Consider the following 13,311-nt stretch of genomic DNA (forward strand, 5'->3'; position numbering starts at 1 on the left):
CCAGTCCTGTAGTCACAGCATGAGGTTTCACAGAATGGAAAATACCCCTTGGCCTCCAGCCCTTCATCTGTGATGCTCAGTGAGGAGAGGGTTGCCTCCTGTCACCCCCTTGTCCATAACCGAGCCCCTAGGACTCCTTTCTCTGCAGGGATCTGGAGAGGGATGCTCCATCTGCTTCAGGAGTCAAAATCCACCTGGGTGGTGAGTACTACCATACTGGTGCCTGAGGACACAGCTGGGTCCAGAGATGTTTCTGTTCGTTTGGTGATACGCACAGCCTCCAAGTGTGAATCCCCCTTCTGTCCACAGGGCCCATTGCACAGTCCATTTTTAACTTTTAAGGATATTCTGGGAAAAATAATAATAATAAAAAAAAGAAAGAAGAAAAAAAAACACAGAACCCAGGCATGTTTTTCTCCATTACCATAAAGAAGGCTTGTGAATGCATGGTATTAGTATCCCAAAAGCTATTAAACTCCTTAGTGATGGGAAACAGATGGAAAATAAGACAAAAGAATTCACAACTCATGTTAGACTGAATTGAATTCCTTTAATTTCACACAATGAATAACATATGAATAGGATTAACTTTTTTTTTTTCTTTTTTTTTCTTAGTTAAGTGCTCTATACTGTGCTAACCTGATTTGGTAGCGAAAAGACTGAGCTTTGTTTTAGAAAAAAATGTTTAAAAACCAACATCTAAGATCATGAAGGAGCATGACATTAAAGCATGCCAGATGTATCTAAGCCTCAAAGAACATCAAGTCCATATCCATTTTTAAATGTACAAAAATGCTTCATGAATAAAAACTGTTACAAAAAGAACATTTCAAACAATGTACAAGTTTTTTTTCTTGCCTCTATATTCAATAAAATACAAATACATTTTTTTGCTCTAAAATATGTTTACATACAATCAAAGTAGAACATGCAAATTACACTTTAAAAAAGGCTTTTAAAAACCACTTATGAATACAAACTAAAAATTAGCCAGCACGACTTATAGAACAATCTTGTGCCCCATTCGTTTGATTTTTTTTTATTTTTTTTGAAATACAGTATATACATATTTAACACTTCATGTGCATTTATTATTTAAGAAATAGCTTAAAAAAATAAAGAAAAAGAAAAGTAAAACAAACCAACATGGGATTGAACTGCTTCCCCATGTTGTCCAATTGGCAGCTCTTTTCATGTTTTTAATTTTTTTTTCTTTTTCTTTTTTTTCTATGTAGTGTTTTATACAACCTAGGCAGGCATCTTAAGGAGATCTCAAATATGTGTCCTTTGTTGAAATGTGCTTCTAATTATCTCAGAACTGCTGCACCCCAGTTTTTGGATGATATGGAAGGAAGAGGCATTGCAAGGGCATGATGTTTGTTTTCTCAATTCAGAAAACCATCCTGGTTTTTTTTTTCCTTTTTTTCTGTCTTTTTTTTGTTGTTGTTCTTTTTACTCTTCAGGATGCTACTTAAATGTGCTTAAGTGCAGTCCTGAATCAGGGCCTGTGAAAATAAGAGTTAGGGACATCCTTGTGTATGGAACAACAATTCCTGTTTATTTCTCGTATTGCTGTAGCACTCAGAAGCCCCAGTGACAAACCAGCACCTCATTGCACCAGACGCTACCCAAAAAATGTAAGAACACAAACAGAATATTCTACATGAATGGTCCAAAGCATTGCTGTCAAGTGAAGAATCATGGGCCATGCTGTAGGATACCCTAGTAGCAGGTGACTATTATCACTTACTTTATTTGTTCTTTTTTTTTTCCTTTTTCTTCCTTTTTTTTTCTTTTATTTTTGTTGTTGTTGTTGACAGTTGCCCAAAAACATGCAAGGTGCTTCACAGAAAATTTAATATTGAAAGGTCTCAAGAAACTGGCAGTATGAAGCTTACAGAGACACAAGTGGCTGGTTGGTTTGGTTTGATTTTTTTTCTCTCCCCACACGTTTGTCCCCATTCCCAATTTTACGCTGGGTCGAGGAACACAAGACCTGTGGAGGGGATGCAAACCCTTGGTCTCGTTTCATATGGCTCAGAGCCACATGATATTTGTTTTGTGATTTTATTGAAGCATGCTAAGACGTGTGTTAATCTGTGACACAGCGGAGGTGTTTGAAAGGTCTTTTTGGTCTTAATAAGCAGAAGGGCTTTCACCCCAGTTTTATACAGTTCTTGGAAATGTGTGGAGAGAATTTAGAGTTCCTCAGTAAATCTTCCTAGTGGTAGGAAAAAAAAATATCAAAAAGCTCATTACTGGAATATTGTTGGGTAATAAACTGCAGGAGTGGGATTTTAGCCTTAAGCCCTAAAACTAAATCCTTTATGATCTGCATGTAGTACATCGCCTTATAATATTATTCTGTCAGCAACCTGCTTATCATCTTTATAGACTATGCAACATGCAGAACACAAATTCTGAGTGCCATCTAACAGTATTTTCAGCCTGCTTTCATACAAATTAACAAGCTAATCTTCCTACCGGCCAGGACTGGGTGCCCTGGGCTGTTGTTTGGACAAACCACCAAGGCTGTGCCACTGTATCACGCTCTACCAGCACCTTCATGCCATGAAAAACAATCCTTGGGCATCAGGATAGAGCCCATCTTATACTGACAGCTTGCAGCTACCAAGTCTTGAACTTAGTTTCTCTAGGACCAAAAGGACATCTTTTTTTTTCTCAGTGAAGGGTATACGGGGCTGTACCCTCTCAGCGGACACTCTCCTTAAGCACTGTGCCTCTAGCAACATTTTGGATAGTATTTTTTTGAAGGGTAAAAGAATTTTTTTTTCCAGAAGTTTGGGAGCATGGGAGGCAGTGGTCATCCAGTGATCCTTCCCTGTGGGGGTTGTTGCATCCCAGTGCACTGTCCAGCCCAAATCTAGCCTTTATCAGCGCTCTGTAAAGGTCTGACACCTCTTGAAGCTTGATGGCCATTCAGTGACAGAATTTGGTCCTTTCAGACCTTTGCTCCACTCACTTTGCATTGAAATGTCCTTCAGTGCTAATAGAGGGGTCACTGACAATGAAGTATAAGTGGTTTGGCTTAGTTTCATCTTACAGGCTACCTGGAATACCAAACAGAGTATTTCTTACGTTTTAAGCAACACTGTCACCTACTTTCAGGCTTAAAGGAGAGATGGAAAACACAAGAGATTTCTGAATCAACCAGACCTCAATCCAATGCTTTTTAAGGAAGAAGGGTGGCTTAAGCATTTTTTTCTGCAGGCCGACAACTTCAGTCAATAACACTGTACTAATTCAAGCGAACTGAAAAGCAAAATTGGTTGCAACAGAACGAGCGACCGGCCAGTTTATTTCTAAGCTGCATTAATTGGAAAACAAAAAGCACAAATGAGTATGTTGAATGATGCAAAACAAATTGGAAACAGAATTCTGTGATCCGTTTTATCAGTGTTAAGGAGGTAGGATCTCAAGATTTGTTCCAGACTTTAAAACAAAAATATATCCCCATTCCCAACCTCCCAACCCAATCCAAACACCAAGCATTCAGTTTTAATAAACTAAGGTGCTATCACAGAAGAAAAATCAGTCTCTAAAAATAATGAGCTGTATGTTTACAGTGTCCCTTTAACACCATAGTCTTGATATGATTTTTGTAAATAAATAGCAGAATAGAAACACAATATTTTTCTGCGGGGACATTTTTTTGTTAGGTTTGTGTTTTTGTGGGTTTTTTTTGTCGTTTTTTGTTTTTTTGTTTAGTGTCATGCTATTTGAAGTTTCCTTGGCAATAAACCAGTTCAAAGATTTCTCAAAAAAGGGAATAGCAGTTGGCTTATGAATCTTTAAATAATTCCAATCCCCGCTCCCTTGCTGGAATTTTCCCTCCCCCCTCCCATTTTAATATCCATTCTTACCATGCCAGGTGTTAAGTGTACTGAAGGACTTTAAAAAGAAATGAAAGAAAGTTGAAAGTACTTATTTTCAGATTTCAACAATGGAATTCTTTTTTAAAAGCATTGTTACTGCAATGGAACAGTTTCATGTTCAGCCTTTGTTTTAGTTAAACCTTTTAACTGGGCTGTGGAAATGGATCTCGGGTATTTTACCCAAGTTAAATCAGTGGCTAACGTACAACTCGAATGAGAAATGTACAGTTTGAACTGACCATTTAAAGAGACGATTTGTCACACACAGTTTGCATCCATGCAGACTGAGAGCTTTATAATTACATTATGTACAAAAAAAAAAAAAATTTTTTTTTAGTTTATTAAGGCAACCACAACTTGGAGAACATGTCCAAAGTGGCATTAATACAATTGCAGTGGTGATACCCTTTGAACATTTTTATTTTTATTTTCAAATAAGAACACTTATTCCTTTTCTTTTTTAAGAAATAATTGCCAAGAAAGAACCTATTTTCCATAGGGTTTTGTTCTCTATTTTTTTAAAACAATCTACTTTATCTATTTTCTTTAAAAGAACGTATCAAGGCATTGCTACCCAATGCAAATTATTCTGATCCTGGGTTTCCCATCAATTTCACTGGGAATTGCAGGTGGTAAGAACTGGTAGGTTTGGGCCCTGTCTTTTTACTCTATTTTTATTGTCCTTTTTTTTTTTTTTTTCTTTTATCTTTTTTTATATTCTTTTTTTGGTGATTTTGTCCATGTTTACTATAACTGTATTCCCCAGAAGTGTCTTGCTGTTCTCTACTCATGTACCGAGCATCAAAACAACTTGGTTGATGGATGACCCCTTTTTGACATGCCATTGAAAATGCCAAGTTGCTTCAGAGAAACATGCTAGCGTAACTGAGTATCTGTGTACATCTTACTTTAAATGCTGTGAAATTCCATCGTTCCTTGGGATAGCACTCGGAATGAGTGTGCGCGCGTGTAAGGCTCTACTTTTCTATTGCCTATATTGCAGCTAGTTGTAACTAGGTAAGTAAATGAGAAAGAAATATATAGTTCTAGCAGGAGTCAGGCATTTTGGGTTATGCTGCCCCAAAGCCCGGTAGGTATATAAAACTGGAAAAAAAAATAAAAATCAAACAGATTATAACCAAGATCACAGTTGAGAAAATTACATATTTTTTTTTGTTGGGTTTTTTTCTTGTTTCTTTTTTTTTAATTTTTTACAGTGATTTCTACTATGGTATGGTTACTCTTAGTTTCACCTGGCCCGCCAAACAGAATCGGAGTCGAGCATGCAGCCCTAGTGATGATGTTCAGCTCTCTGTGAGGATGACCTCCCGCCTCCGGGTACGGTACGAGAACAGCAATGCTGAGATGCTGATTAGTTTTGGAAACTCTGCAAAGCAGACGCTCTCCCCAGCTTTGACACACACACCCAGCCCCCTTAGCCCCCACCTTTCCCACACTCTTTCCCCCTCTTTCCTGGGGGGCTGGGGCCAAAGTGATGAAGAGGAATATGCGGACCCCGGCTGGCACAGCTCTCCGTGACGGGTTCCAGCCACCAAAGGGATGAGTGAGTCTGGTGCTGCCGCAGGGGCGGAGCGGACCGCATGCCTCCCGTCCCTCAGTCCCGGAGTGCCCCGCCACTGGCACCCGACATCCGACAAGGTGCGCCGGCCTTAGGGAAGGCCTTCGCTTTCGCTCCCTCTGCCTTTCCGGTGCCGCTTCACTTTCATGTCCTCCTCTTCCTCCTGTGGGGACTTGCTTTTCCTTTTCCCAATCCGGGGCATCCGGGGAGGAGGGAAAGAGGGCGGAGGTGGGGGGGGAGGGAGAGGAGGTGGCGGCGGTGGTGTCTCTCGAGCCATGTGTATGACAGCCTCGATGGTGGCCATGATTGTATCTTGAGTGGCTGCTTGCTCCAATATCAAAGGGTTGAGTGTCGGTCTCTGACCTCTTTTGCTGGGAAGGTCAATGCATTTTTCCAGAACGGGCATTTGGTCTCTGGAGTCTTCATCGAAGGAAAGGGGTTGCTTCCGAGGACGCCCCCTCCGCTTCTTGACGAAGTTATTGCCTGTCTTTGATTGTCTTTGCAGCCGCTTGGCTTTCAGGATCTTGTTCACATGATCCAGATTCTTCTTTGTGGACAGGATCTTGGTGTAGTTGCACATCTTGCGCACCTCGCACTGGATTGCTTCAATTTCACGGCGCTTGAACCTTTTTTTCAGTGGTGAGCTGGCTGTTGGGAGACAAGGAGAGAAACAGGGACAAGTTGAAGGACAGTGAATGGAAACTCTGCTTTGCCTGCTATCAGCGTCATGAGGATCAGCCTACTTTCAAGCCCAGTAGGCTGAAGATGACTACTGAAGAGGCGATGGCTGTAAGAAAGGACTCTGCATAGAACATAATCTAAAAAAATATATATATTATAGGATTATTTATTACAGTCCTAGAAGAATTGCTGTTACCTCTTTTTTTACTGTCCTAGATGAAAAGACAACTTTGACTATTAAAGCAGTCTCCAGAGTTTTCTCTGTCTTTCCCTTCTTCTAAAGCAACAAAGCTTTTCTACAGCAATATTTTACCATGGGCTTGCTTCGTTCTCGTTTCTAAACCTCTAGTGGGAGTGAAGAGAGGGCTGCTTAGCATAGCTCTCATATTAGCCCACCATAATTATTAAACTTTCTATACCCCAAACATATACTCCTGATTTCTTCAGCCCAGCCTTTGATTCTTGCCATGGATGCCAGTTAGTATGAAAAGTGTTTGTTACTGAAAATAGTGGGCATAGACAACCTGTGTGAGTCACTTCACCTGTGGCAAATTCATGCCCCCTGCCAGGGTTTCTTTAACTATCATCTCTGCAGATACAAGCTGAAACTACTCAGTCATATAATTGACTTTAATGGCTTCCGAAGTAAGCTTACCCCCGGTTCAGATCACTTACTTTAGATCTGAATGAAGTCCAAAGTAGTTAAGTCTCTTGCCAAGGTCACGTTGTGAGTCATTGTCAGAGCTGGAAAGAGTACCTAGCATTTCTTGGCTCCTGGTCCTTTGCTTAGGACATGAGACCTTCCTTAGGACACAAGACCTTGCTTGTTTTTCTTAAATTGTCTCGTTGTCCTTTACCAAACGTTACACCTGTTCAGAGTTCAGGATTTGCACACAGCTTTACTGTGTAACTGCCCCTTTGTGAGAGAAACTGAATGTATTAATTCTGCTGTTGCAATAACTGGTACTCTCTTTCACTCCTAACATATCAGTTCTGCGCTGCTGGAAACAAAACAATGGAGTCCAGAATTTCTTTTCAGTAAAGAATAAAACATCCCACTAAATTAACCTCAGCCCACATCTACTTGCAAACTTAATTTACACCTGACTGTCAAGCAGGCATTTGGGTTTGAAATCCTTGAAGTTTCCAGAGCAGACAAGATTTCAAGAAAAGTCCGTTTGGGGGTTATCACTCCCTTCATGGCTAACAGGCTAATCTTCTAGTGGTAGTTTAAATAAAGTTGCTATTGTAGCATTTTCTGTAGATAACCGGGAGCCGTCAAATGGTAGAATCTCCTCCTCCTCGCTATGGGCTCTGACAGATTCAGCATACAAACCTCACTCACTGGTCTCCCCTCTCGGAGAAAATAAATTATTGGCTCTTATACCACCGTGTTCCTTGGATTCAGCAAAGAGCTTGCGTAAACAAGCCCAAGTTACAATGCAAGAAGTAGGAGTGAGTCATAAACAAAACACAGACATATGCTCTCTTATAAATAAAGACCTGGATGGCCAACTTCCCAATGTCTGGTTTTCATTAATTACAAAACAAAATACATTTTCCATATGTAACCCACTCCCCACACCAAAAATAAAAATAAAACCCACTTGCAGTTTGTGATTCACAGAGGACAAAAGAAAAGAGGAATGCAGTCATTTTGGTACCAAAGAAAAAGAGAAAGGAAATTAATATATCCAGGTTGCTCAGGAGAAGCTAATTAGTTGCACAAAATTCATCTCACGTAGGTTGCCCCTAAAAAGTGTGGTTGCAGGAGCCCTAAGGGCAAGTGGCAGTGAACTATTTCTAAGTCATCTGATCAAAAAAAGGTTAAATCCGTGTCACACAAAATGATTAGTCTCATCTGGCCTCACTGGTGATTGACATATATAGTCCCAATACTTCAGCCCTAAGCATCCGACTCCTCTGAGTCCCTCGCAGATCCTGAGTGTAGTTTCTGGTCAGAAGATTTAAGAAATCAGATATTTGGCACACTCTTCATATTCACTGTCCACCTTTTCCTTTTTGTTGTTATTGTCAGGGAACGTTTCCAAGATACTTTTTTTAAAATTCCCATATTCAAGATGCAATTATTTTCCCAGAAAATAAAGCTGAAATTTTTCAGTTGCTGATGGAAATCAGCAGAAATAAAGGAAAAAATGCAAGGTTCATGGTGAAATCAGGAGATTTGGCATTACTCTCAACTTCCAAAGAAAGCCAAAGGACAGGAAACGAATTTGAAATGAAGCGTTAGCCAAGCATCTACAAAGATTTTATGTCTGTACTGAGATTTATTTGTAGTTGGTTGTTTCTGCAGCTTAGTGTTACCACCCCATCACAGTCAGAGGAGATCTGGTCTAGATGGTCAGTAGAGGATGACCTCTGTTTCTAAAATGAGAACTCAATGTCATTTAAGGTGGCCATGGACATCTTTCTGACACCCTGATACTAGATAAGGAAGGTGCAGGTCTCCTTTTCATCCTGCCAATTCCAGTGGGTGTCTTAGGCACCCAAGAGGTCCAAGTCACCCACGCTGAGTGTCCTGGATGGAGCCTGATGGTGAGTAGACAGTGCCTGAGTGGAGCAAAGGCAAGATCTGCTTACTGCCAAACTGCCCAGTTCTCCGAAATGAACTGATATGCAGTTATGGGGAGATATCTACACCTACGTGTAAATCCGTAAGCTAAACACCACTCTCAGCGTCTTCCTTCACATTGCTGAGATACTTTTTTGCCCTCCTAAAACTTTGCAAGCTGACAGTCTGTTTCCTTTTGGACTGAAACTCATTTTCTCATTCAGAAAAAAAAAACCAACCCAAACTTCTGTGCTGGTTTACTGTACTAATTTTTCTTTCATAAATGCTTTGGGGTGTTTATGACTTTCTCAGTAAGCTTGTTAGAAGCTACTAATAATGCTTTTGCTTTTCTTCCTAGCAAGACTCTGAACTCACAAGCTCTAGAAAGTATTGGAGCTCTCTTACACAGTCTGCCAATAGTCAGAATGCATGTACTGAGTAAATAATATGCTTTCAGGCCAGGTTTTTTATAAGGAGGTATTAGGAAACCAAATATTATTTTGACTATTAAGAGTCAGGGACATCTGATTCTACATTTGGTGTAGAGAGACTATGTGGAAAGGAGTCTGATAGGTCTGCAGGGGGAAGATTTGATGAGGTGTGCATATGACAAAATATCAGGGAGATCTGCCAAAATAAACCGCTATTGAAGTGAGAGCCATTAGGTGTTATCAACTCATCTGGAAGCTCTTGGTGAACAATCTTTGATATAAAATATTTTCCTATATTGCCATGTGATATACTGCTCTGCTGAAAAGCAAAGCTAAGTACTAATCTTTCCCATTTTCTCCAGACAGACCCTGGCCAACCCTGGTCCCAAGTTGGGCTGCGTTGTTTTTTAGGCTTTGTTGTTCTTTTCCTGCACATACGTTGCTGTTTACGTGTAGAAACCTTGCTTTGGGAGGAAGATTTTTATCTTGCTCTATCCGGTGGAGTTCATCTAGAAGGGGCTAAAGAGGAAGTATTAAATAGTAACACGCATGTGAAAAAGGGAATATGCTTCTGCAGAGATGATACACCATGGTGGCAACCTCTAGGTGCTGGAGAGGCGTCGGAGGGACACTTTTTAGCCTGGGCACATTTATCTCCCTACACTTCCCCAGACTGCATGGCCGCATGCTGCCTCTGTAAAGGCCTAAAGCTATTTGGCAAAATCGAGCCCAAAGTGAAGAGAAACTAGAAATACTTGATGCAGCACAGGTGCTTGTACTTTTCATCCAACCTTTTCCCAAACAACCTCATCTAGTTGCCCCAAACAAGCAATAACCTACAGTAATCTTAAAATAGAGCTTTACACATTTAAATATTTACACTTGTTAAATAAACACTTTAAGGCATATGGAGGCCCAGGGTTTCTGCCCTCCCTGGGGTATGTGGATGCAGTGAGGCTCCATCTCATGGACAAAGACAAATTGAAATGGCCGCAGGCCATGCCAGCAAGTCACGCAGGATTGATGTCATGCTGGAAATAGCTTTCTGAGGCAAAAGAGAAATCTCTGCCAAAAATTTACATTTCCAAGGATAGCTTAGAGCAGGCTGGAGGACCCACTCCAGCACGGTGGTGTTGAACAAGGAGGTGAGCCCAGGTAGATCAGACCTCTTGGAAGTTCTCCATCGGTCCCCTAATTTTAGTTTGAATGGCTTTGTTATGTCTGCAGCACTAAAATCCTTCTTGTTGCCTGTCATTCTCCATCCCTTTGGAGTCACCCAAGGCCACTTGCAAGAACATGGCACAGAGAAGACTATTTGCTCAACAGCTGGGCTCAGTTTGCTGACTGGGTTTGAATGGAGGAATTTTCAAAGAGCTCCCTATTAATTACAGGAAACCCATAGCACTGTCCTGTTTTCCCATTAACACAGTTTCTTTCACTGTTCAACTAAATTATTTCAACATCTGGGCTACAGATAAACCAACAATTTAATTAGACTTCTGAAAATGGAAAGAATGAACTATGCAGTCAAGCATACACTTTCATCTTGAAACTGATCATAAAATATTTGTGTGCTTTCATTCTCCACTGCATTAAAAATCTGTCCTTAGTTTATATATAGAAAAGTATTAAAGACTAAACACAAAATCAAGATTTTTTAATGTAAAAAATTATCTGTATAGAGGTTACTTTACAGCGTGGAACCCTTGTTTTCACTGTTTATTTGGGAAATAAGAGGAAAATCAAAAGGAGCGCACTGAAACAGCACTTTCAATTGAATAATTAAATATGTAATAATTCCATAACTCAGTGACACAAATACATTTTCTGTGAGTGTGGAATCAAAGGTTTGGAAAGACTATGGAACTCCTAATGGCTGCATGTAGGGTAATGTACTGTGGGTCCCCCGCTCACTGGAAATTAAGACACAATGCAAGATTAACTTCTCTATCCATGCCCAAGAAAAGGCATGATGATGTCTGAATGACTTGGCTCAATTTCTGACTGTATAAAGCTATCATCTCTCTGATCTGATTCAAAATAGAAGCACAAAATGTAAGTTGATTGAAAAACATGCTATTCTGACTTATTTATTCTGATATATTTTAAATCGCTGTTCGTTGCCCCAGACAATTTCGCATTTGCAAGACAGAATATTATGCTAAAATCACTGAAGTATGCAGAAAGAAATCTCAGCTGCTCCTTAGCTATTCACTGTTTATTTGGCATGTTCATGCTACAGGGGTGGGAGCATTCAAATAAATGAACAACGGGGCTGAGAAAGGAACCCAAGAGCCTTGCTTCAGAGTCCCCTGCTAGACCATACAGGCTGGTGCTACTTGTGTCCTCATTATTGCACAAGTGGTGGTACGTGAGTAAAATACATTTGATATGCCAAAATACGATCATGATAAGAAACTGTTAGAAAAATTACAGCCTGATTATCACATTAGATATGCATATTTGAAGTTATTTCTCCAATCAGGAAGAGCAGTACAAGCACATATTGTTCAGCGCAGTGCCAGAAGGAAGAAAATGGGGAAGAAGCAGAGGGGGTTAAGGGAAACAACATCACCTGCTTCAGATGTTGCTGATGATGAAGGTAGGAGAGATAATACTGGAGTTGGCATTGCAACGCTATCAACAGCTGCTGGTTTCCTTCTAGTCATCATGTTACAGGCAGAACTTTCCATTTTACTATGAAGTGAAGTCTGGTCTGCTTTTAAGTGGGGACCTGCAATTCCTGGGGAAGGAAACAAAATTTGGATGAATATTGATGAAGTAACATGGCTGGGGAATACCTGAAAAAGAGTAGTCAGTTGCTCTTCTGCTATGCCAACATATTTTCATATTTCCCTGTGTATGTGCCTGTAATATAGTCTTGATGCTAGCAAGACCACCATTGTTATTTGGTTTTGATAATTTTGCTTAAGGATGTACTCTTACTGATCTCTATAAATAATGGGAAACCAACGTAGTAATTCCACATTACTACTTTTTCTTCTCCAAGCAAACACGCCCCCTGATAAATGTGTAAGTACTGACATGTTTCATATGTCTATTGAGTGGACTGTGTATTCATCGTTCCCCGGGTAGTTTATTCTCCACGCATACTTACATACTTCTATAATGACCTGACTCAGTGGGTGTTTCATCTGAGTAAGGAGCAGGCAACAGGAACAGCCTCAATATGTAATTCCCTGTCTGAAGCACATTACGCTTATACTTATTTTTTAGGAATTTGCTTCCTAATGAAAATTTACCTTACAGCTCATCAAAGAGATTGGAGTTTTTTAAAAAAGAGCACTTTGTCATACATTTTTCTACCTAGGGATTACAATGCAGCGTAAATGAGTGGTAGAAATATACCAAAGAGGTCAAATAGTACAGGAAAATAACAGTTATGTGCTCAGGGCTGGTAGATTCCCCCCCCCTTAACAATATTTCTCAAAGTCTCTTATGGTTTGAAACCATTTTGTTTGCTTGTAAATGTGTCAAATTAAAACTGCTGGGATTGAAATTTTACTTACTAGATCTGCCTAATCCACCTGACTGTGTATCCACCCATTTCTATGTAATATTTGTGCGAGTTCATGTGTGTGTATACTTATTACATATATAACTGTAAGTATATAGATTTACCAAGCGAAAAGGCAGCTGAAATGCCTCAGTCACTTTTTACAATAAGACTGGGAAGGTTTTTTTTCCCCATTTTAGAAAAATCCTAGCAGTTGCTGCTTTGTAAAAATCTAGTTGCCCAGCTCTCATGAGACCAGAGAAAAGTCTGCTAATGTAAGGACTTTCTGTTGGGTCTTTGCCAAATTATGGAAACCTCTCCCAGTCTCTGTGGTGCTGGGCTTCAACGCACCCCGCACAGCCATTCATTTTTCCAAGGTAATCCTTCATAAATGCCTTCTCTTTTCAAATCTTAGCCTGCACATGGGCCTCAGACACAATGCGTCATATTTTGGCTATTAATTTACATTAAGATTCCAAAAGATCACAGAGCAGCTGAGGTTGGAAGGCTCCTTTTGAGATCACCTTGTCTACCCCATCCTGCTCAAGCAGGGTCAGCTAGAGAAGGTTACCCTGGGCCATGCCTGGTTGGTTTTGAATATCTCCAAGGGGAGAGACTCTACAATCTCTCTGTGC

At 40.2% G+C, this 13,311-nt stretch overlaps 1 protein-coding gene across 6 annotated transcripts in view; it reads right to left on the bottom strand.

Annotated features, from left to right (window-relative positions):
• Positions 1-1,431: 1,431 nt before the first annotated feature.
• SETBP1 (SET binding protein 1) overlaps positions 1,432-13,311 on the bottom strand; it is a 262,812-nt gene continuing 250,932 nt past the window's right edge. For 5 of the 6 annotated variants that reach the window (XM_055698787.1, XM_055698786.1, XM_055698785.1 and 2 more), the window contains 2 exons: positions 11,735-11,902; positions 1,432-6,123 (listed from right to left, as the gene is read on the bottom strand). In XM_055698787.1, the coding sequence (XP_055554762.1) occupies positions 5,567-6,123; positions 11,735-11,902 (725 nt within the window). In that variant the 3' untranslated portion in view covers positions 1,432-5,566. The remainder of the gene's footprint in view (positions 6,124-11,734; positions 11,903-13,311) is intronic. The other variant, XM_055698789.1, reaches the window with a different exon arrangement.

Source organism: Falco cherrug, chromosome Z (genome assembly GCF_023634085.1).
Source record: "Falco cherrug isolate bFalChe1 chromosome Z, bFalChe1.pri, whole genome shotgun sequence".
Taxonomy (NCBI): Eukaryota; Metazoa; Chordata; class Aves; order Falconiformes; family Falconidae; genus Falco; species Falco cherrug.